The 21,377-nt window shown below is 42.6% G+C and overlaps 1 protein-coding gene across 2 annotated transcripts in view; it reads left to right on the plus strand.

The window, feature by feature from the left end:
* Positions 1 to 21,377, plus strand: part of DDRGK1 (DDRGK domain containing 1) — a 38,550-nt gene that overhangs the window by 9,906 nt on the left and 7,267 nt on the right. For both annotated transcript variants that reach the window (XM_065060211.1, XM_065060212.1), the window contains exons 3-6: positions 6,310 to 6,416; positions 8,264 to 8,365; positions 18,076 to 18,198; positions 20,128 to 20,166. In XM_065060211.1, the coding sequence (XP_064916283.1) occupies positions 6,310 to 6,416; positions 8,264 to 8,365; positions 18,076 to 18,198; positions 20,128 to 20,166 (371 nt within the window). The remainder of the gene's footprint in view (positions 1 to 6,309; positions 6,417 to 8,263; positions 8,366 to 18,075; positions 18,199 to 20,127; positions 20,167 to 21,377) is intronic.

Consider the following 21,377-nt stretch of genomic DNA (forward strand, 5'->3'; position numbering starts at 1 on the left):
TCATGTGGCTATGTTGCTTCTGATAACCCAGCTAGCAGACTTAATTAGCTCAGTTGCATTTTAATTTCAGTTGAACCCAGACAGAAGTGGCTTTGTGGGGCTGGCTGCAGCCAAGATGCAAATAAACTCTCTGTGTGGATTTCTGACGTCAATCGTTTAGGGCAGGCAAGCTAAGCGAGGGAAAGGGGGTAAACTGGAGTCTGGTCAACGGTTGTTCGGGGCATGAAATAGTGTGAATAAATAGCATGAAACCATTTTTCAATCTCAGATCTTACTTTTATTGACCAAAGAGAATGTCTGTGGCTCTTGTCTTTTGCCTGACTGATACTCTGACTGCGTCCACTTGGACTTCGATCACCTTTGGGTACATGTTGTGTTGAGAGTTTTTATTTGGTTGCTGATCGTGTGCAGAAAAAGCAGGCGGCCAGTTCTTGAGTTGAGCTTGTGCTTCCACACCTGCTCATTGTGCCTTGTACACTGCAGGGAGGTTGGTACTTCTCTTGACACTACGTATTTTGCTTCTTGGAGCAGAAAGCAACCCGGCCAATTTGATGTTTGCATAAAAGTTTTAGTTCTGTAATTTCCAATGAAGCAACAAGAAACTTGTGGGGATGTTGTCTTGATCCCACTGTGGTAGAAATAACGAGGATGATGATCCGGGGCAAACATCTGCTTGCTTGGAGGGCTGTTGTACCTTATTTCCGACAGTGGCTTTGTACAAACATGTAGCGAGAAAACCTGTTTGCCTCAGCATGCGATACAAAGAGTTTCTGGAGAGAGGGAGGTGTCTCCAGGGTGGTTCGGTGGGTGAGCAGGATGCAGGTTTTGCAATCCAGGTTTTCTCTTGCTTGGAATGGTGTCTTGGACCAAAACTTGCTGCTGTTCATTTGGGGGAACATTGCATTTTTGTTGGCTGAAACTGGTGGGTGTCACCACACCATGATTTGGGGTAGTTACAAAGAAATAGGTTTCTCTAAGGAATGTTAGGAATCTCCAAAGTAGCCCCAATATGTTGCCAGGGAATATTTTCAAGGGTTTAATTTTCCAAGGTGCTCACTTCCACATCCTGCAAACAATTGACCTCTTGGACTTGTTGCAAAAAGTGTTGTCAAAAATGGTACTTTGTGTGGATTATTATGTTTGTTTTGTTCTGTAACAAACAGAAAGTAAGTTCCCTCAACAGCCTGTATTCATGACTGGAACAAACTACCGGCTCTTTACTTTTGATAGCAGCACATAACTCCAAAAGGGTAAATATTCCAACATCTGCAGGCTTTTAGCCCTGTGCATCTGAGCACAGGTGTAGGAACATCCACTATAGTGAACATTGGGTTGAATTGACTTCTGCAGAATTGATAAAGCCAACAGCTTTTGACGGTTTCAGTGCTCTAGCTTCTAAAATAAAAAAAAGATAACAAGAGCTTACCAGTTCCAACATAAATTAAAGCATAGTTCCTCTCTTCTTTTGCTTGGCAAGACTTAGAGATCACAATCTCATGTTTTCCTTTCTAAGCGTTAATCACTACTGAGGCAGAAAGCACAAAACGAATAAAAAAGGGGTTTAGAAGTTTAAAAAAAACATAATATTTGGACATTTTAAAATTCCTGTCATTGCTTTGTGTAGCATCCAAGTCCAGCATTCAAATCTTGCATCTAATAAACATTTGCATGGGTGTTTCTGATAGTTTTAACAAGAAATAAGATTTAAAATGTTGTTTAATCCCCAGTTGGTGATGGATACTGAGCATGACTTAGAGAAGACGGTGTTTGTGCTGAACTGTCCCAAAACAAGAAGCGCTTTTCCTGAGCAGACCACCTACCTCTCGTGTAGCTTTGCACCTCCCCATACTGTGCTGTGCCAAAACATCTGGAAAATGTGTAGACTTAAAAACACTGATGTGCTCCCATCCTGTTCTTGTGAAACAGCTGGTAATAGAGCTATATTAATTGATGCAGTAGTCGAAATAATGTTAATGCTTAATCAGTAGGAAAACCTTTCTAGTACAGTTAAAGTTTAACTACTAATACCCTAAGTAGTGAATCAAAAGTTAATTTTGACTTGTTGCTACTCATATAGAAAGTGCGTTTAGTGTTATCAAAGTATCCACAATGTGGATCTGCCCTTGAGACATTTTGAGCGCAGATGGTGTGTGGCAGAGGTGGGTGTGTGGTTTCTCTGTTATGCCATATGGCTTTAGTCGAGAAAAAACTTCATGTCATTTGAGTTCTGCTCAAAAGGACTAATGGCCTTTGTTTGTCTTTTTTCTGTCCTAAGCGTAGGATGGTTTTGTGCCTTCAGATTAATAAGCCAATGTCTCGTTCGGTTCCTAAACCAGATAGCTACTAAATTTAAAAAAATGTATTAAAATTTGTTATAACTGTACCAGCACAGGGCTGAGTTAATCATGAATGTCCACACTTTGAGATGAGGCAGACTGATTCCTTTCCAACGGCTGGTGTCACACATGCATTCCATGTTGATAACACTTATGTCTTCTGCCTTCAGGATGAACTGTTTGTTTTGCCTGCCATCTTTTCCCCCTTTCTCTTATTCTTTTTGTTAGGTACCACTTAAATAGTAAATGAAGCAGCTAGCCATGCCTAAAGGGCTTTTTGTGAGTAGCCACATGTGCAGCTTGCATCCTTTTTCATGGATGGGAATCCATTTGTGTCATTTTCAAAACTTAACGGGAGGCAAGACGGACTCTTTGATGTAGATGGCAACAGCAACTAAAATATACGATGTGGGTTTTTTCATTTGGAGGTTTTGCATATTCTGTACACAGTAGCTGGTGAATTCCAGTCCTGATAGAGAACATTCGCACTCCAGCACACTTTCCAATGGTATTGGGAAGTATTTTTAAAAAGTACTCTGTAAATTTCAAGAGATTCAAACATCTGTGTGACTATTAACTGTTTCTTGTTGTCCTGCCTCTCAGTATGTTCAAAATAATTAAGGAAAAGCTAAAGTTGCCTGAAACTACTCAGCTGTCTAGCTGAGCAAAACCAATATTTGTGTAAAACAGAATATGTAAAGTGGTGTGAAAGCATCTCTGTAAGTCAGATTATTTCTGCTTTCTGTCTCTCGGAGCTGGTGGGAATGCTTTGCAAGCTCTGGAAATGTTGATATCATTATATTGGACTCTGTACACATGGACCAGGACACATTAGCGAAATTGTGACTGTGGTTGAAAGTAGCCCCATCGTGTCACATTCAAGCAGTTGAGGTGAAGAGGGTCCTGTGCACGTTGAGGTTTGATGTTCTTCATCAGCACTGTATCGTGAAGTGGGAACAGGACTTTCTTTTCTTGCCAGGGGAAAATCGCTGCTTAAAAACTGCTTGTGTCAAGTTTGGAGCACTGAACTTCTTCTGGTGCCACCCTACATACATTCCAGAACTGCTGTGCTTTGAGACATCAGACAAATTGTGCGGAGCAGCATAGAATTGTAGAATAGTTTGGGTTGAAGGGACCTTCCCAGCTCCCCCAGTGCCCCCCCTGCTATGAGCAGGGACATCTTCACCAGCTCAGGTTGCTCAGAGCCCCGTCCAGCCTGGCCTGGGATGTCTCCAGGGATGGTTCATCTACCACCTCTCTGCCCAACCTGGGCCAGGCTCTCACCACCCTCAGGGACAACAATTTCTTCCTTGTGTCCAGCCCGAATCTCCCTCCTTTAGTTTAAAACCATCACCCTTTGTCCCATCACAACAGGCCCTGCTGAAAAGTCTGTCCCCATCTTCCTTATCAGCCCCTTTTAAGTACAGAAAGGCCGCAATAAGGTCACCCATTCAAACAAAACTACTTTTTGAGCTTCAGCTATACGATGATGTCTGATGTCATTGGGTTCCCCAACTGAGTATTTATATAGACTGGCCAACCCCAGTGCTCTGGTGATGACAAACTGCCTTCACAAGTGAGCACAATAAATTGAACATCTTGCATCCCATTTGAAGCACAGAAGCAGATGGAGCACGTGTTCCCAGGGACTGACCCCCTGTTAGGTGGGCTTGTGTTGGCAACTATAAATATGTGAAAAGTGATTGTTAAAAGCTGCTGAAACTATAGGTTCTTTATGTTAAATTGCGTATTGCTGGCTGTGTGCAGCATCCACTCTGCTTTTGATGCAGCTATTCTGCTCTAATAACCAATTCATTCCGTAAATCCTTTTACCACGTGCTTATATTCTCGTCAGCATGTTCAGGTTTATTTAGCTCATGTTTATTGCAGCCAGGTTTAGTGCGTTGTTGACCTTTAAAGCTCTGCTGAATCACGGGCTGCGGCTGCACCGCTGCCTCTGCCTTTTGTTGGATGTTAACTCCATGTGCTAGAAAGAGCTTGGAGGAAGTGGGACTTAAGGGATCACATCAGATGCTTCAAAGGGGAGGAAAGTAAATGCAACTGAACAAAGGAATGTTTGATCCAGGACTGGAAAAAGACTTTAAAAGCTTTGCTAGACTTCTGCCTGACCTCTGCCTCAGGTGCTCTTAATATAGATGAAATCTGAGAAGTGTTCCGAGCCTCAGCTTGAATTACGTCATGGATGGTGTTTTATACTTGCGATGTTTTCCTGAAATAATTTTCTAGATAATAATACCAGCGTTGAACTGTTAATTTTGGAGTAATAACTGCTGAAGCTGGGTTGCTCACCCGTTGTGTTTGGAACTCCCCTCGGCCTGCTATTTAAAATATAAACAGTTGCTTTATGCTTCAGCAAAATTGTAGAAGCAACTATGCCAAGTCTGAGTGGCCCTTTTTGCTCTGTTTGTTTGCGGTGTAGGAAGGGGGAACCCTTTTGATCATCCCAGTAGTCAGATACCAGTAATTCTCTGAAGCCCAATTCACCGAGGCTGCCTCAAATTAACTTCCATATTCTGCAAACAGCTCTGTTATTTGAGAGCCACCTACACAGCTCTCAGTTACATTTATTTCTGATGATGTGTCTCAGTGGCTTAACCATAGTACCATACTCTGTACTGGAATTAGTAAAACAGGAGTGTTCCAAACCTAATTCTACATGGAAAAGAACGGTGGGTCTCGTTCATCCATATGCTCCTTTAACAGCAGCTTTTTGGGTTCCCAGAAAAAGGGGGCCAGGTTCTCTGGTTATCAAACACGATGGGCTTGTTTATCTTCTAATTTCCTCTTGTTAGCCCGGTTGTAGAAACCAAGGCCTTGGGGGTTGTGTGAGTGGAGAATGGTTTGTTTTGTTTGTTTTTTCTCCGCCAGTGATGATGGATAAAACTTAATCATGGAAGAACTTCCCCTGCAGTTTTCCCCTAAACCAATGCCGCATTTCAGGAATACGGCAGGACCTGGCAGTGCCGTTCGTCAGGTTACCCAGCAGACTCCAAGTGCGTGGATCTGAATTCAGCCTCGAGCGTAACAGCACTGTGGGTGCTGAAAGCGTAAATTATTTCAGCCAAAAAGGGGTCCGTGCATTAAAGATGTTTCATTTTTATTCCGTTCACCGATTCAGATGCGTGAATCTCTACATATTGTGCAGCGTTCCATGAAGTGAGCCGGCGGTTTCTCTTAGAGCGTTCAGGTCAATCCACAGCTCTTGTGTTGTAGGATCAAGGGCTAATTTAGATCAGCAAATAAAGTGGCCAGATGTTCATGGTCTGGGGTGAAGGGGAGGAAATAGCAGTTTATAAAAACTCTTTAGTCTTAGTCCCTGGGTGAGCAGAAATACATTATATTTGCACACCGTTTGGGCGTGACGCTTTCCCATTCCACAGTTGCAGAAATCATCTTTAGAAACAACCACCTGTCATACAAGAGGGAGCTATTTACATGTAGTTTTGTTGCAGTCAAGCCCAAGATTTGCATTGCAGGGATTTTGTTTTCCTCCTCCCAAAAGGTTGGTTATATTATATCAAGCTAGAACTAGTGGGTGAGTAGCGTGCACCTGAATCCCACTTTTGAACTCAGCCTGTTGTGCTGAGCTTAGAGGTAACTGGGAAGAAATTCTCTGCAGGTGGGTGTTAACGACAACCATGAGCACATTTTGTGTATGAAAGAAAGTCTACTTTGAATTGTGGAAAGCAGAAAATGTTTATGAAAAGCTTTATTCCAAATGATCATGTAAATTTTTACCTCTGGCTTCGCTTGAGCGTGTGTTTGCCTTGTTACTTTGTGGCTTTGGCAGTCTGGTGCGATTTCTTTTTTGCTTTTTTCCATCTAATAGGTCTTGTCTGAAATGTATGTGTGTCTCCTTTTCATCTGCTGCTGCTTTCCTAGCAAGCAGCGAAGTTTCTCAAAGGGACGTTTTACAGGCGATGTCAAATTTGTCACTTATGTCACATTGCAGAGGAAGATGATGCTGAGGAGGTGCCAGAATTTCAGGTGTCTGGGAAAATCGGAGCGAAGAAGCAGAGGAAATTAGAAGAGAAACAAGCCAGAAAAGCACAGAGAGAGGTAAGAATTTCCTGCCACGTCTAGAGCTTGGAGCAGAGCTTGAATAGCAGCTCTCAGCAAAGAACTGGTGATGACAGACACCCCAGAAAGGTAAAGACACTGTCATCGCTACAGGGGTTGTGGTTTTCTCTTAAAAATTTAAATTGAGCTTTTTATGTCGTATCCCAAGAGGACCGTGGAAAGTCGTGTCTCTTTTTCTTTCCCTGAGGTTCTCTGGCGTTCTCGTGGGCTTTTTACTGCACGTTTCCATTGGTTTGCAGTGCTGTCTCCCCTTAAAGATACACTCAAGCCCACAGCACTTTGTTGTATCGCTGGGGCTGTGACCAAAACCATGGGCGGTTCTGAGCGGCGTTTTTCATGTGCTCTCAGAGTGCAAAATCTTTGCATGGCTTTTTCTGTGTTTAGCGGTGTTTATTGTGTCTATGGATTGGGGGAGATGAAAAGTAGACCCTGTAATCCACTGAAAACTGTGGTGCAGACAGATTTTAGTAGAAGTTTGGCCCTTAAACAGAGACCGAGTATGCAGAGCAAACACACTGTAACTTTTTGGTTGTTCTTGCTCAAATCTGTGTATAAAAGTACTTAAATACTGTTGCACTTTTTCCATTTTGCCCAGCATTTTGCTGTTAATTCCAGGGAAGGCCTTTTGAATCTTAATTTCTGAAATGTGCTCGTGGATGGCAGCAGGTTATACATTAATTCCTTTTAGTTGTTCTATATATTTTTTTGCAAGTCCTATATTGTTCTGTAACTTGGAACGTGGGCTTGCAAGAAGTAGATAAAACTGATAGAGCCTTTGCTTAAGAGAGGCTGGAGTGCAGGGCGGACTTGACACGTCTTACAAAAAGAGAGGTTTTAGGAAACTACCGACATTTCTAATGCGTGGAGGTTCCAAACAAAGCTTGTGAAACCCAATTTTGAGAGGTTTAAATCCAGTTTCTGCTTTCCAGAACAGATAAGGCAGTTGATAATAAACTTGATTATTATGTTGTATATAAACTTCCATTACGGTCCTTTTCTCACTCATTCTACGCTTTAACCATTTTGTCATTACTTTCCATATTCATTCTGTTTAATTAGACTCTTTTTTATTGTGGAAAATTTGAGCAAAGTCGAATGAATTTAGATAAGTAGCGGTTGGCGGAGCGAGGAATCTTTTGTTTCATTTTAAACCATGCTGATGTTTATTTTCCCGTGTAGACAGATAAATTCCTCGCTTAGAGCCTTTGCTCTGACACATTTAAAGCCACAAATCCTCCATTTGGATGACTTCTGCTTGTTTTCTTACTATATTTTCAACCTTAAGTATCCTGAAGAGACTGAATCTAAAAATATCTCTAAACAATACACTAAACACCCTTTTATATTTTTTCCCCATCTCGCAACAATCTCTTTGATAGGTTTGGTTTAAAAACACATTATAAGATGATTTGAAGAGAGCTTTTCCTTTAATAGTTTCTGCCCAGGTTAATGATAGATTTGAATGTACCTCCCTCCTTAGAGTCCATTCTAACTAAATTTTAAGTGTGGAGAAATGGAATGTCACGACACTTTATTACATAATATCACTATAATAATAAGCTCATATGCACATTCAAGGCTTAAACCCTCATTGAGATGCAGATAATGCCAGTGAGAAGGGTAATTTCTAAACCACAATGTTAAATGTGCTACAGATCAAGGTGCAGGGAGTTAAATGATAATGATTTCTTTATTATTGTCTTTACCGTTTCTTTCTGAACATGCATCTAGGAAGACATTAAGAAACCCCCCATCGTATCACAATATGAAGTTTGAAAATGTCTGTTCAGGAAGAGTAATGGCTTTGGTTTGGGGTTTTTTTTTAGGCTGAAGAAGCAGAACGAGAAGAACGGAAAAAACTTGAGTCAAAAAGAGAGGAGGAAAGGCGGAAAGAAGAGGAGAGAATACGTCTGGAGGAAGAACGGCAGGTGGGATTGGTTGTATTTGTAGATGGAAATTTTGTACAGATTTGCCTTTGAGATTGATCTGTGTAAGTTCTCTGATCAGCAGAACCCCCTTTGCCTTTCATTTCTAGTTCTACATTTTTTAATTTGGCTTTTTTTTTGTTGCTCCATTTTATTTGAATGACAGTAACGCTCAGTTATTTCAACCGTACATCCCAGCATTGATCCTTCCAGTGCTTGGCAGAAGTGAAGACTGCTCCAAACATCAATGCACACACAGCAGTGAACACCCACCCACGGCCGAGTCCAGCGCAAAATGAAACCCAATCTCCTGATAGTAAATCTGCTACTGCTGCCAGCCAGGGTGACAGATTGTTTGCTTAACTTGTTATGTTGACAAACGTAGCTGATAAAGTTGGCCATAAATTTGTCCGGGAGGTGTTGAAGTGCACGTACGTGAAGGAAGGAATTGTCGCAAGAGAAATTTTGGGGGTTGCTTGCTTGGTGGTTGATAAGAGGAGTTTGGTTATCACAGAATTGTAGAATAATGTAGATTGAAAGGCAACCGTCTGCTCTGTTCTGCTCAAACCGTGTCCAGGTAGAGCAGCTTGCTCAGGACTTTGACTTGGAGTGTGGCTTAAGGAAGATGATTTTGCAGCTTGACCAGGCCCCTGTTCCATCACGCGCGTTTGAGCTGCTCCTGACAGCTGTAACCAGCCGGGCAGAAAGTGAGACACATCAGCAACCGATTTTGCAACTGTTGGGTAAAGTTATATTATATTATTCTAATTATACAAACGTAGACGTGCTTCACGATTAAAGATTTCTAAACTATGCATACAAAGGTGTGTGTTTGCAGGAGCGACCCAGAAAAACAGCTTCTGTGCAAGTGAAATGCTTTTGTTGGATACAGTGAGGGAGGCCAACTTATTTCGGAGCTGCTTTTGGGTATTTTGGGCATCAGTGCTGCTGGTGAAGAACCGAGAACAAGCTTCACGCTCTCTGCTGCTCGAGCAAGTTGTGTGGTAGCTTTGCAATGTGCTTCTGGAGGCGAGGACCGAGGTGTTCTGCACGATCCAGTGCTGAATAATTGCCGTCCCAGGGGAGCAGAGCCCCCAGCTTTCAGTGTGGATTTTCTGGGGTACTTAAACATGCGTGGAAATGTGTGTGTCTGGTTTGTAATGAGCACATTTATTTTAATTCATTCGAAGCGTGGGTTGTATAAGTGGAGTGTGTTGCTGATAACATTTTGAAAGAGGAAAATGCAATTTTTCCTTTCCTCTGTTGGGGGCACAAAGGCAGGAAAAAGCAATTTTAATTTTTTCCATACGTTACACACGTAGATTATATCCATGAGATCTTATTGTAGAATGTACATTTACTTCTGGGGTTATCCGTCCTAAAATCCTATATCTGCTGAACATTCTGTTGTTTCCTTTTCATCAATAGAAGGCCCTTGAATTTCAGAAATCAAAATGGATGAGGAGAATGTCAATACTACACCATCAGGATGTATAGCATGGTCTGAGACTTTAACTTATAAAGCAACTTGAACAAACTTCCAGGGGACCCATTGTTCTACAGCTGCCCTTCTGAGAGAAGTGTACAAAGTGAGAATTACACCTGGTAGTAGGCAAAGAGTAAACCCTGAGGTTGGATAAGGGATGTCGGTTAATCCGAGTCCCTCCTGTGCTTGGGCCAAGGTGTTTCCTACCAGCACAACTATCAGCCCTGGCGTCCTCTGGCTCTGTCTGCTGCGTTTCCCCTGCCCACACACTTCAGTAGCAGCAACTTCTGGTCCCTGTGACTACTCTGCATTTCTCCTGAGTATTTCCTGTTTCTCCCAGTTCAGAAGGAGGCAAGATGAGCTCTAAATCACGCGTCTATCACCCATCTTGCTTGCCGTGGGGCTTGGCATAACAGGTAACTCAGATAGCAAGTTTCCTTCCAGTGGTGGATTAATTCCAGTGGTTTTTTGCCACCCAGTCCCTTCATTTCTTTTTCTTTTAAATATATTTTTTCCTAGATTTCTGGGAATTTAATATCCTTAAAACCTGGTCGAAATTAACCAAATGACTCCAATACCCCATGGGGAATTAGGAGGGTGCACTGGCTTGATGACTGTTTTAAGTGTCACTTCCTTTAGAGGAGGCTAATGAACAAACTTTCCGTTCCTTCCAGTGCGGCAGCTGAATTGCTAAATAAATTGCAGTTGAGCTCAGCCAACCTGCTGGAAAGAAGCTCTAGAGGACAGAGATGTTATCCTGTTAAATGCCTCCAGGTCTGACCTGGGGTTTCACAGTGTGGCTGAACAATCAGGATCCGTCAGGCACGGTTGAAAAGTTGAGGAGAAAATAAGGGTGAAATTCTAACTAGGGGTCTCTTCACACAGAAGGTGCTTATTCACATGTTTAATCTTTTTAATCCTGAGTATTTTGGTTGAATGAGGAAAGTTAGGTTATGGTTGGACTTGATGATCCTGAGGGTCTTTTGGAACCAAAGTGATTCTATAATTAATAGGAAGGGGTAAGTAAGGGTGTTGGAAAGTGTTTCCCAGAGTGCTGGAGACCCCCAGGCTGCACAGAGCTCTGGAATCTCTTGTCTGCTACACAAGGCGACACATGAGACTCATCCAGCAGTGATAATGTGGACGTTTTGTCAGAAAGCTCGGTGATAAAAGAGGAATATAAACGAAGGCTTTGGTGTCTTTATTTTAGGTTTTAAGTGTTGTGCTCAACAGTCCCAAGGGCTGCTTACTAGAATTTTGAAAATTGCTCAGATGCCTAAATCTAGTTTGCTATTCTCTTTCGGCAATAACTTCCTTGGCTACTGCAATCTGTAATTTTAACCTTTGTTTGGTTCATTTCTTTGTTCTTTCCAGCAGTCGTTATCAGGGCAGCAAACCCAGCTACATCACAAACATTATTCTGCTGCTCAGAGGAAAGTATTTTCAATATTTTATATTTTCCTTGTGTCTAAGACAAGTCAATAACCCAGTAGCCGCAGAACATTTTGAGCGTGGGTCGCAGTAAATGTCTCTGACAATATTTAATGTCCATCCTCGGCTGTTTCTAGTAATTTGAAGTCTGTCTTCATCCAGTTCTTTAAGTGGAAGCAGAACAATTCAACAAATTGTACATGTTTAGGCAGCGTTGCTTGAGTTCCTGCTTCAGTCAGCAAAGAAAACACTATTACAGGGAACTTGGTAATAACAAGACTTTGGTGGTTTAGTCTTGACTGGATGGTAGGAGGGGAAATAAATAGAATTAATAGAGACTTGATTACTGTGCGTGTCTTTATGATCACAACATCTTATCTTTCAAATCTTGTTACAGACGGATTGTCTGCTGTAAAAGATGCTGCCTCTCTCGTCTGGGCCCCTGTAAGCGATAAAGGGATCATTAAATATATTGTACATAGGATAAAATGGCATTTATATGTTCCTCTAGGGAAAGGACTCTTTATTTCCACAAGTAGCACTTTGTCAAGAATAAGCCCTTGTGGACTGCACGTGATGATATTGTCCCCCTGTGTAAGTTAGATCGAAATGCAAAATGACAAATGGTAGCTCGAGAAGTGACTGATAGTCATGACATAACAAACAGACTGTAGCTGGTTGTATGATTTTTGGAGACAATTTGATAACTGTCCTTCATAGCATCCCATAAACCACAAGGATTTTAGAGTTCATCACTAAAGTTTGTCTGAGAAACGCTATGGTTGTCAGATAGCTTCATTTTTCCCTTCCTTTTCCATTGCACCAGAGTATTTCTGCAGATACAGCGGCGTCTCCAAACGAGCACAACCAGCTTTGTTGGCTGCATTTCAGTTGAACCTTTTTTTCAGTGTCTCTGCCAAGAAGTGCCACCAAAATTGTGAACATTGAGATTGGCTTTGCGTGGAGTTTCCTTTCAGAGCTCCAGCTACAGCCTTAAACTAATTGCTCAATCCCAGTCAACAGCAACAGGCGATTCCTGCACCATTAAAACCATCTAAAAGTTTTGTCAGATGAGGAGGGAAACCAAAGAAGTTCAGGAGGAGAGAAACAACATGTTGCAGTGTGCAGATCTCCTAGAAATTCCCCAGTGTTGATCTTTGATAAGGACTGTTAACCCTTTCACACCCTGAGGTATGGAGTCTAGTGGAAATATTGAATTCTCGAGTCAGATGAAAACCCACCTTGTTTTATAGGCAAATGGATATTTCTCTCCAATTATTTTGGGGCAAGTATACCCAACGCTATAGTACAAGCAGGAACATTACCTTCATGGAAGTTATTTGGGCTAAAATCTTGCATATTCTTGTGAAAAATAACCCCCTGGTTCTATTTAAATAGATTTGTATGCGCATACAAATAAAACGTGGTTGCCCCTTGGCTCCAGTGTTGCAAACCAGCTCATATATTTTTAAATTCAAGTTTCCTTTCCAGCGTTCTGCTGACCTGATTGGCTCTGCGGGTGAGGAAGCTCCTTTACAATTGGCATTTGCTTCAGCGCCGCTTTACCCCGGGGATTTCCCTTTCACTCTTGGAGTTTTTTAGTGGTGAGATGGTTTACCAACCGCCACCTTATCAATGAGAGCGAACTTCCTCTGATGTTGCAAGACAGCGTCTTCATACAAAACCTTGCAGATTGCTCCAGAAATAAAAGGAGTGCGGACTGGTGTTTATTCACTTTCACGTTAAAACAAGATCTATATTGCTCAACTACAGCTGTCCCCAAATTTTCCAAACCGGGGCAGTTTCCTTTAGGCTTTCAGTTTTGTGTTTAAGTGCCTAAATAAAAATGATCTGGATGTTTAGAGCTATAGAAATGGAGGATCTGCTTGTGATCCTGGGGATCCTGTTGAAGCTTTTGAGAACTAAGACCCCTGAAGTTTAGGTGCTTTGATTTTATATTTGATCATGTAAGAATAGGCACTAAGTGTTTGATCATGGAGTTATCGCATTACATGTGGTGCTATGTGAACGTTATGATTTGTGTGCCCCTCAGCAGAGCTTTTCATGATCTGTTTGACATTTATATCTGCTAGTTATACATCGACAGTGCGTTTCTGGAGGCTGATGGAGGCTACTACATATTATAGTTTCAGTTTAAGCATCAGCCTTCAAGTGTACTCTTTCTACTCTGGTTTTGAGGGGATAAGGACTGGTAAGAAACACGTTTTCTCTCTTTCTAAAGGTATTTTTTTAAATTTCGTGTCTAAACCCTGGGGTACTGGGGAGGAATCCTACAGATCCATCTGTGCTATGCCAAATGATCAAAGTTCCTTTTCGCTTCCTGCAGAACCTGCACTAACAGCATGAAAACTGGATGTTATCCAAGGTCTGTTTGGTCCATGAACCTCAAAGCGTTTGGCATAGGAACTGGTTTGTTCTTCCTCATTCTGCATATTAAGGAAACAGCCACAAACCAGGAACGACTGGTAGGAGGTGGTGGCTGAACAGAGTCCAGGGTTTGCTTTGCCTTCCTCCCTAGCAATGAGATCTCTTCCACTTAGCACTCAAATAAGCTGCCTGGAAATGATTTGTTTGTCAGCAAGTTGGGTTTTTATCCGATTTGGAGCAGAGTTGGCCCAGCGCACAACGAGCACTTTCCTCTTGGGGAAAGCTGCTTAGGCAAAGCCCTCAGAAAAGCTACTTACTCTGCAGGCCGATATCACTTAGACTCAGTGTCACCTTAAATGGGTTACTGCAGTGAAAGCTAGAAACAGTGGCTCAGTATCTTGCCGGACGATACGGTCCTCCCCGTTTGCTAAAATAAACCTTCAAAGGCTGTAATCTGTCAACCGGAACGGTGCAGTTCCTCAAGCAGCATCCCAAACGCCAGAAGGATTTGTGATCCCAAGAGTCAAGCTTTGCTTTCAGCTGGAAGCCTGGGAGTGTTCAAGACACTGTGGGTTTCACCGGGTAAAGATTGAGCTTTTGCGCAGTTGGCACAACAAATGTTTTTAATGTCGTGGAAATAATTGTTGGGATCAAGGTAAGAGGCCGAAACAGAAGGTGATGAGCTGAAAGGAGCCTCAAAGCAAATCCAGGGCCTTGGTGGGCAGGTGGGACAGGGGGAGCCTGGAGAGCAGTGGCAGGACTGGGACTGGGTGCAGTGGGAAGGGGGTGCTGACCAGACTGGAGATATTATCACAGATCTTATGAGGAGCGGTTGAGGAAATTGTGACTGTTCAACCTGGAGAACAGGAGGCTGAACCTTCTCGCTGTCCACAACTATGTGAAAGGAGGTGGCAGCATGGAGGGTGTTGGTCTCTTTTCCCAAGTAGCAAGTGATAGGATGAGGGGAAATGGCCTCAAGTTTCACCAGAGGAGGTTTAGATTGGATAATAGGAAAAAATTCATAATGGAAAGGGTTGTTGGGCATTGGAATAGGCTGCCCAGGGCAGTGGTGGAGCCACCATCCCTGGAGGGGTTTAAAATACAGAGAGATGAGGTTCTCAGGGACATGGGGTAGTGCCAGAGTTGGGTTATGGTTGGACTCAATGACCCTGAGGGTCTCTTGGAACCAAAGTGATTCTATAATTAATAGGGAGGGGTAAGTTAGGGTGTTGGAAAGTGTTTCCCAGAGTGCTGGAGACCCCCAGGCTGCACAGAGCTCTGGAATCTTGTCTGGTACACAAGGCGACACATGAGACTCATCCAGCAGTGATAATGTGGGCATTTTGTCAGAAAAAGAGGTGAAGAGAGAAAGGTCTGAGTGATTAGTCTGTTGGGGTTTTTTTCCCCCAGTAAAGACGTGATCAAAATGGGAGAGTTTATTCTCACATGCAGGATAGTAAACTGATTTTTAAAAATCCTTTACACTCTAGCAAGCCGTCAGTTTGGGTAACATTTAGGTGGGTGAGAAGAGAAGCAAACCTGCTTCAAAAAAGATGCAAAAGGAAAAAAAGGCAAGCGGCTGAAGGTGAGCATCTGCAGTTGCCAAATTTCCACCCTGCTGGGATTTCCCCACCACCCCACCCATGAAGGGAGGTGGCCCAGCTGGTATCGCTCCTCCGAGCCACATGTTTTACCACTGAACTCCACAGCAGTTAATGAGATCAGAATGGGGGGAGGGCAAAGAAGCCTGACTAACCAAAATGTGAGGTTTTTCACATTTATATTTGAGCTGAGTGCCCCCGGTGTGACTTGCACAAAGCAAGCGCTGCGCTCAGTTTCATTCATCTCTCCTCTTGGCTTTGAACCAGTTTAGCTAAAGCTTTCTTTATTCTACAGATTGAATTGTAGGTGAATTTGAGTAGTAAAGCCTGTGAGACTGTGCAGGAAGGGACTGGGATTTTTAGTTATGGGATGAAAAAGCATCTGGAAATACTTAGTATTATGGAAGAGGCTACAACCACCATAAAACATGAGGCTTTGAGGGCTGATGCGCTTTAACTACCAAAGCAACGGCTCAGACCGCTTGAAAATGCTCTGCTGATCATAGCATCAAAGTTTGGGATCTGGAAAATTAACTCCTCATTTAAGGAGAACACAAAAGAGGGACTGGTAGTGAGTGCTTTGCCAATCTCACAGCAGAGATGCTTTTCTGCACGTGTTGGAAATAGAAGTACTGATAGTAATGGGCTGCTGGGCTTTAGTAAAATTGAAGGTCCTGTTCTTTGGGTAGGAATGAGGCTTGTTCATTTGTCGTTACATGTTCCAGAAACAGGAAAATATTTCTTAGTTATTGTTGCCCTCGGTTATAAATGGGACACCGTCTTGTGATTATTTTTTTGTTTAGAATCATCTGCAGTTTCCAGGTTTTGTGGTTATTATTTTTCCTCATTTCAAATCCTTTTGCATTTCAACCTCTGTAATAGACCAGGCGAAGAACCTTAGTCTTGTATTTCCAACGTGATTAAACGTAATGCCTTTACAAGAAAGGAACGAGTGCTGCCACTTCCAGATGAAATAGGCTTACGTTGCTGTTGGCACCTGTAGCTCCTATAAGGAAAAAATCTGCTGTTGGGCTTTTGCTAATGATCATTACAGTGATAAATGACATAGAACATGGTCTTGTTTTGTCTCAAGAGCTTCCTCAGATCTCTGGTGTTTTAAAGAACGGTTTTGACTTTGCACAAACAGTAAGATCCTCTCAGTCCTGTTTTCCTCGTACTTCTGTGTTGGTAGCATTTCTTCTTGTGACTTTATGGGAGTTCGATTAAATACAATTGGAACCAAATACACTTTCTGTTCAGTTTTTATTGAAGAGCAACCCTCCCACAACCATTGCTGGTTTTGACCATACATGGCATCTTTTTTAATATGGACATTTTTCAATATACTTAATGTTGCTATCTCTTCCTGTTTTAATGGAACAAGTGTTTGCTTTGCAGCCACTTAAGGAAGCAATTACCATATTAGTGTCAAAGATGTAGCATGGCAAGCGTTTAGAAATCAATATAATTGTTCTTTAAGAGATCAGTTCCTGTGCTAATAGCAAAGGAATGCGCAGAGATTGTCACCGCAATTTGAAGAACTCATCTTTCCAAGTTTTAATCAAGCCTTTGCAATGTGACAGCGAACAGAGGCCGGTCAAAATGGAATCTCATTGTACCAACACAAATTAATCTGCGGAAGAAACCATTGTGTAAGGAAACATTTTTCTTCTGGGTGAAGTTACACGTGTAAAGTGGTTTGGAAAGAGCTAAACAGATTTTAAAAGCAAATCCTGGAAAGCTGCAAATCGATGAGCTCCCATTAAAAACCTGGTCTTGTTTGAAACGTTTGTTTTAAGTAATCTGTCACATTTCAAAACTTTTAATCACAGTTTTGCTTTGTGAATGTGTGATGATTCTACATCACTTTGTATACATCACCATTTATTAGGACAAAGTTCTTCCCGGAGAGGGTTTTTGGGCATTGGAACAGGCTGCCCAGGCAGTGCTGGAGTCACCATCCCTGGAGGGGTTGAAAAGGTGTTTAGATGAGGTTCTCAGGGACATGGTTCAGTGCTAGAGTGGGGTTATGCTTGAGTTTGATGATCCTGAGCATCTCTTCCAACCGAAATGATTCTGTGATTCCACTGATGTGCTTGGAGTCTCCTGGGTTGGCACTATTATTTTTTTAAGACTAACATTCCGGTAGGTAACATTCAATTTTTATTGCAAATAACTAAAGCAGAGCCTGGAGGTTTTAGTTAACAATCAAACGTGTAAAAAACCCATTTTTTAATACAGTCATACCTTGTCTTCTGTGCCTATAATACTTCATACAGTTCTTTACATTCCATGTAGACATAGTTTGCCTGTATGTGATATGAAAGAGATTTTACTGAACTCTTTTACAGGCCACGCACAGACGGACACCAGTTAAACTCCAGTCTTCATGATCACTCCCAGTGCACACCAGCATGTGGCAGACCAGAACTGGGGCCAGTTACCCAAAATGTGGCTGTTGCATCAAAGTGCAGTTTGAAGCAGGGACTTCCTGTCACGGGACCCACAGGAGAAACATATTCATGCAAATTCAGAGAGCAGGTTGCTATATAAGAGAGGTTTTCTCCCCTGGGTCAGATCTGCTAAGAACCAGCTTGGTGCATTGTGTGCAGGCTCACGCTGCCGTGTGAGGTGGTTACTCCCTTGTGAAATTAATGATGCCATCAAGGGAGAACTTAGACTCATTTTTAGAAACGTTTTATCTGCTGTCTGTCCTAGTAAAACCTGACGGAAGATGCTACTTTACTTAAAACGAAACCTGATTTAGGAGAGCAGCAAACTGACCACTTGTCATCTTTTCTGTCCAGGAAGAGGAAAAAAGGAAGGCAAAGGAAGAAGAGGAGAAGAGAGAGTATGAAGAGTACCTGAAGCTGAAGGAGAGTTTTGTAGTTGAAGAGGAAGGGGTTGAAGAATCAATGACAGAGGAAGAGGTACGTGTGCTGGGCTGGTGCTGCAGCTTCCTTTCTCTTTGTTAGACTCAAGTTGGCCTTATTCCATTCTGTCCCATGTAAAATAAACTTGAAAGCGGGAGTCAGCCAAATATTTTTGCTTGTAAAGACTAAATTGTGTCCGTGGCACAGGTTAACCTGGAGTATTTCCTGGGGAACGCTACAGTTCCTCATCCCAGACTCCTACAAGAGTGCAGAGGCATCTGCATATTGCTGGAAATCAGTTATCCCTTCATCTAAGGACTGAAAGAAACTCATTCTGGAATTCAGATAATCTTTTGCTGTCGTCAGCTCTGCCTGACCCATGTACAATGGGCCAGAGGAAAGCAAGCCTAAATTTGGAGTTTGCTAGTGCGAAAATTGCTTGGTTTTGGTTTTATTTTCTAGACAAACAGAGCTGCTGTGAAATCAAATGAAAAACCAAGCTCGTCTCTTAAAAGGCTTTTGCTAAGAGAACTCACAGGACACAACAACAGGTTCTTGTGGGCTGGAAAACTCTGCATTCAGTGTTGCGAATTGTTTCTATGGTCGATAGTATTTAAACCTCTGCATAACCTCCTAACGCGCTGTTGCTGCGGCTGCCTGCAGACACACTGCTGGGGATGCTGCTTGAAATGTCCTGCTTTACATGATATCACAGCAAACACGAACAAGTTCCACTGTTGTGGGAGGCAGCGTTCTTCTTCGGGCTGCTGAAAACCTATGAGACTCATTTTAATTGCTGTCAAATGCAGAAATTACTCTCGGGTCATAGCTGCCAAATTTGAGGTGCCCGGTGCATTCCACAATAAGTATTTTTTCAGTTTGCGTTTACTCCTCAGCTAATATGACCCTGTTGAATAGAATGGATTTGTCCTTAGCGTGACTGAGAGTGGTTTTGGGCTGAGGAGCTTGTAATGAGCCAACAACGCTTGGCATTAATCACAAGTTCTCACTACGGACTGTTCCCACTGAGAGGAATCCCTCCATCATGCCAGGATTAACACCAAGAGAAGTTCTTTCTGGTGATGGAATTTCCTAAGAACGGCGAAATGCGTACTTACTATTGGAAATTCCTTCAAAAATGTGTGCCTGGCCTGTTAGAAGATCAGATTGAATTATTCCACTTTAGAATGTCTTTAAAGCTAGAGTGTTTATTTTCTATGTTCCTGCAGCTGTCTGTCAAGGAAAAATTAATCTTTCTATAAGTAGGAACAGAGAAGGGTGTTCCTCATGCAAAAAAAAGCCTGGCAGGCAGTTGACGATGCCCGGATCTCAACAAAACTTATCTGTGGTAGGAGTAGAGAGATAATACTTTAATAATAGATGATTTGAAAGTCATCTTCAGAAGCTCTCCCAGGCACATCGTTATTTGGAGACAGAAGCATTTTAGTATCCTGGTGCCTTGTGTTGTTGAGGCTGGTGTGCCCAGCCTCCTGCTGAAAATTAACATCCTGAGTGCAGAATTAAGCATTTAATTAAGGCTGATTGATTGGCAGGATTGCAGAGGAACTTGATCTGTTCACTTTAGTGTACGTAGTTTGTATTTCCTTTGAAAATGGAGCTGCTGATATTAAAATGCTGGATTTTGGGTGCGTAGCTTTGAAAACGGCCTGAGCCCCCACCCGTGTCGCACAGCTGTGTGTGCCCTTGGCCATCTGCAGGAGGTTTCACCTGAATAGCACTTCACCTCTGGACAAAATGCCCCTCGTGTACACATGTAACTTAACACACAACACACCCAGATGTGGTTATTTCAGGGTATGTTTGATGAGAGAATAAAACGTCCTTTCAGAAAACACCTGAACACAAATTGTGCTTGAGCTATATTCTGTCTTAGAAAATATCTATCATAAATAATATTTGTACTCACCGAGTTTGTGATGCATTTAATGACTTTAAAATAACAATTGCTTTCCTTGTTGTATGCAGTCTCGCAGTTTTCTGCTGGAATTTCTGGAATACGTTAAGGTAAGCGACCGCAGCTCTCTCTGCTCCTTCCATACTTGTAAAATATCTTTGTCAATAAGCTGAGTTGCAGAAAGAAGTGAAATCTTCGCTTCCTCTTTGATTTACTTAAATATTCAACAAGTAACAAAAGTGATACCATAGAAAAAGTCTGCATTATTTAATTAACCATGCATGAGCATGTCATTGTTAAAATGGTTTGTAATTATAGCTGCGTCTTGGCTTTTTGGGGCAGGATTGTAGCTCTTCTCCTCTTTCCTATGGGTAGATGTTACAAACTCTGCACCTGTTTATGAACAGCGATGTTTGCTGGTGATGGGGATTTAGGATTTTCAGGCGTTTTTGTTTGTGAACATCAGTTACTGACTTAGAAGACCAATCTCTGCATCTCAGTTCAGCAGGCATTTTCCTACAGACTTTTCCTGCAGTTTCTTTTCCTATTTTCATCCGTGCAATTCCCAGTGTTGTCGTAATGTTTGGGAGGGATGTTTAAGGAGATCACTTATTTTTAACGGGGTGTGTTAGTCGCCCTTTCATGCTGTTGTGGGGTTGATTATTTAAAACTGTCGTGTGTTTGTGAGGATTTCCACTTTTGATCTGTTTCTTTCTCCACTAACAGTATATCAAAAACCAAATGCATTTCACAGAATCCCAGAATGTCAGGGGTTGGAAGGGCCCTGTAAAGCTCATCCAGTGCAATCCCCCCATGGAGCAGGAACACCCAGATGAGGTTACACAGGAAGGTGTCCAGGCGGGTTGGAATGTCTGCACAGAAGGAGACTCCACAACCCCCCTGGGCAGCCTGGGCCAGGCTCTGCCACCCTCACCCCCAACAAGTTTCTTCTCAAATTCAAGTAGAACCTTTTGTGTTCCAGTTTGAACCCATTACCCCTTGTCCTACTATTGGTTGTCACCGAGAAGAGCCTGGCTCCATCCTCCTGACACTCACCCTTTATATATCTGTAAACATGAATGAGTCCCCCCTCAGTGTCCTCTTGTCCAGCTCCAGAGCCCCAGCTCCCTCAGCCTTTCCTCACACGGGAGATGCTCCACTCCCTTCAGCATCTTGGTGGCTGCGCTGGACTCTCTGCAGCAGTTCCCTGTCCTGCTGGAACTGAGGGGCCACAGCTGGACACAATATTCCAGGTGTGGTCTCCCCAGGGCAGAGCAGAGGGGCAGGAGAACCTCTCTGACCTACTGACCACCCCCTTCTA

The sequence above is a fragment of the Columba livia genome, chromosome 4 (genome assembly GCF_036013475.1).
Source record: "Columba livia isolate bColLiv1 breed racing homer chromosome 4, bColLiv1.pat.W.v2, whole genome shotgun sequence".
In the NCBI taxonomy this organism is placed as follows: Eukaryota; Metazoa; Chordata; class Aves; order Columbiformes; family Columbidae; genus Columba; species Columba livia.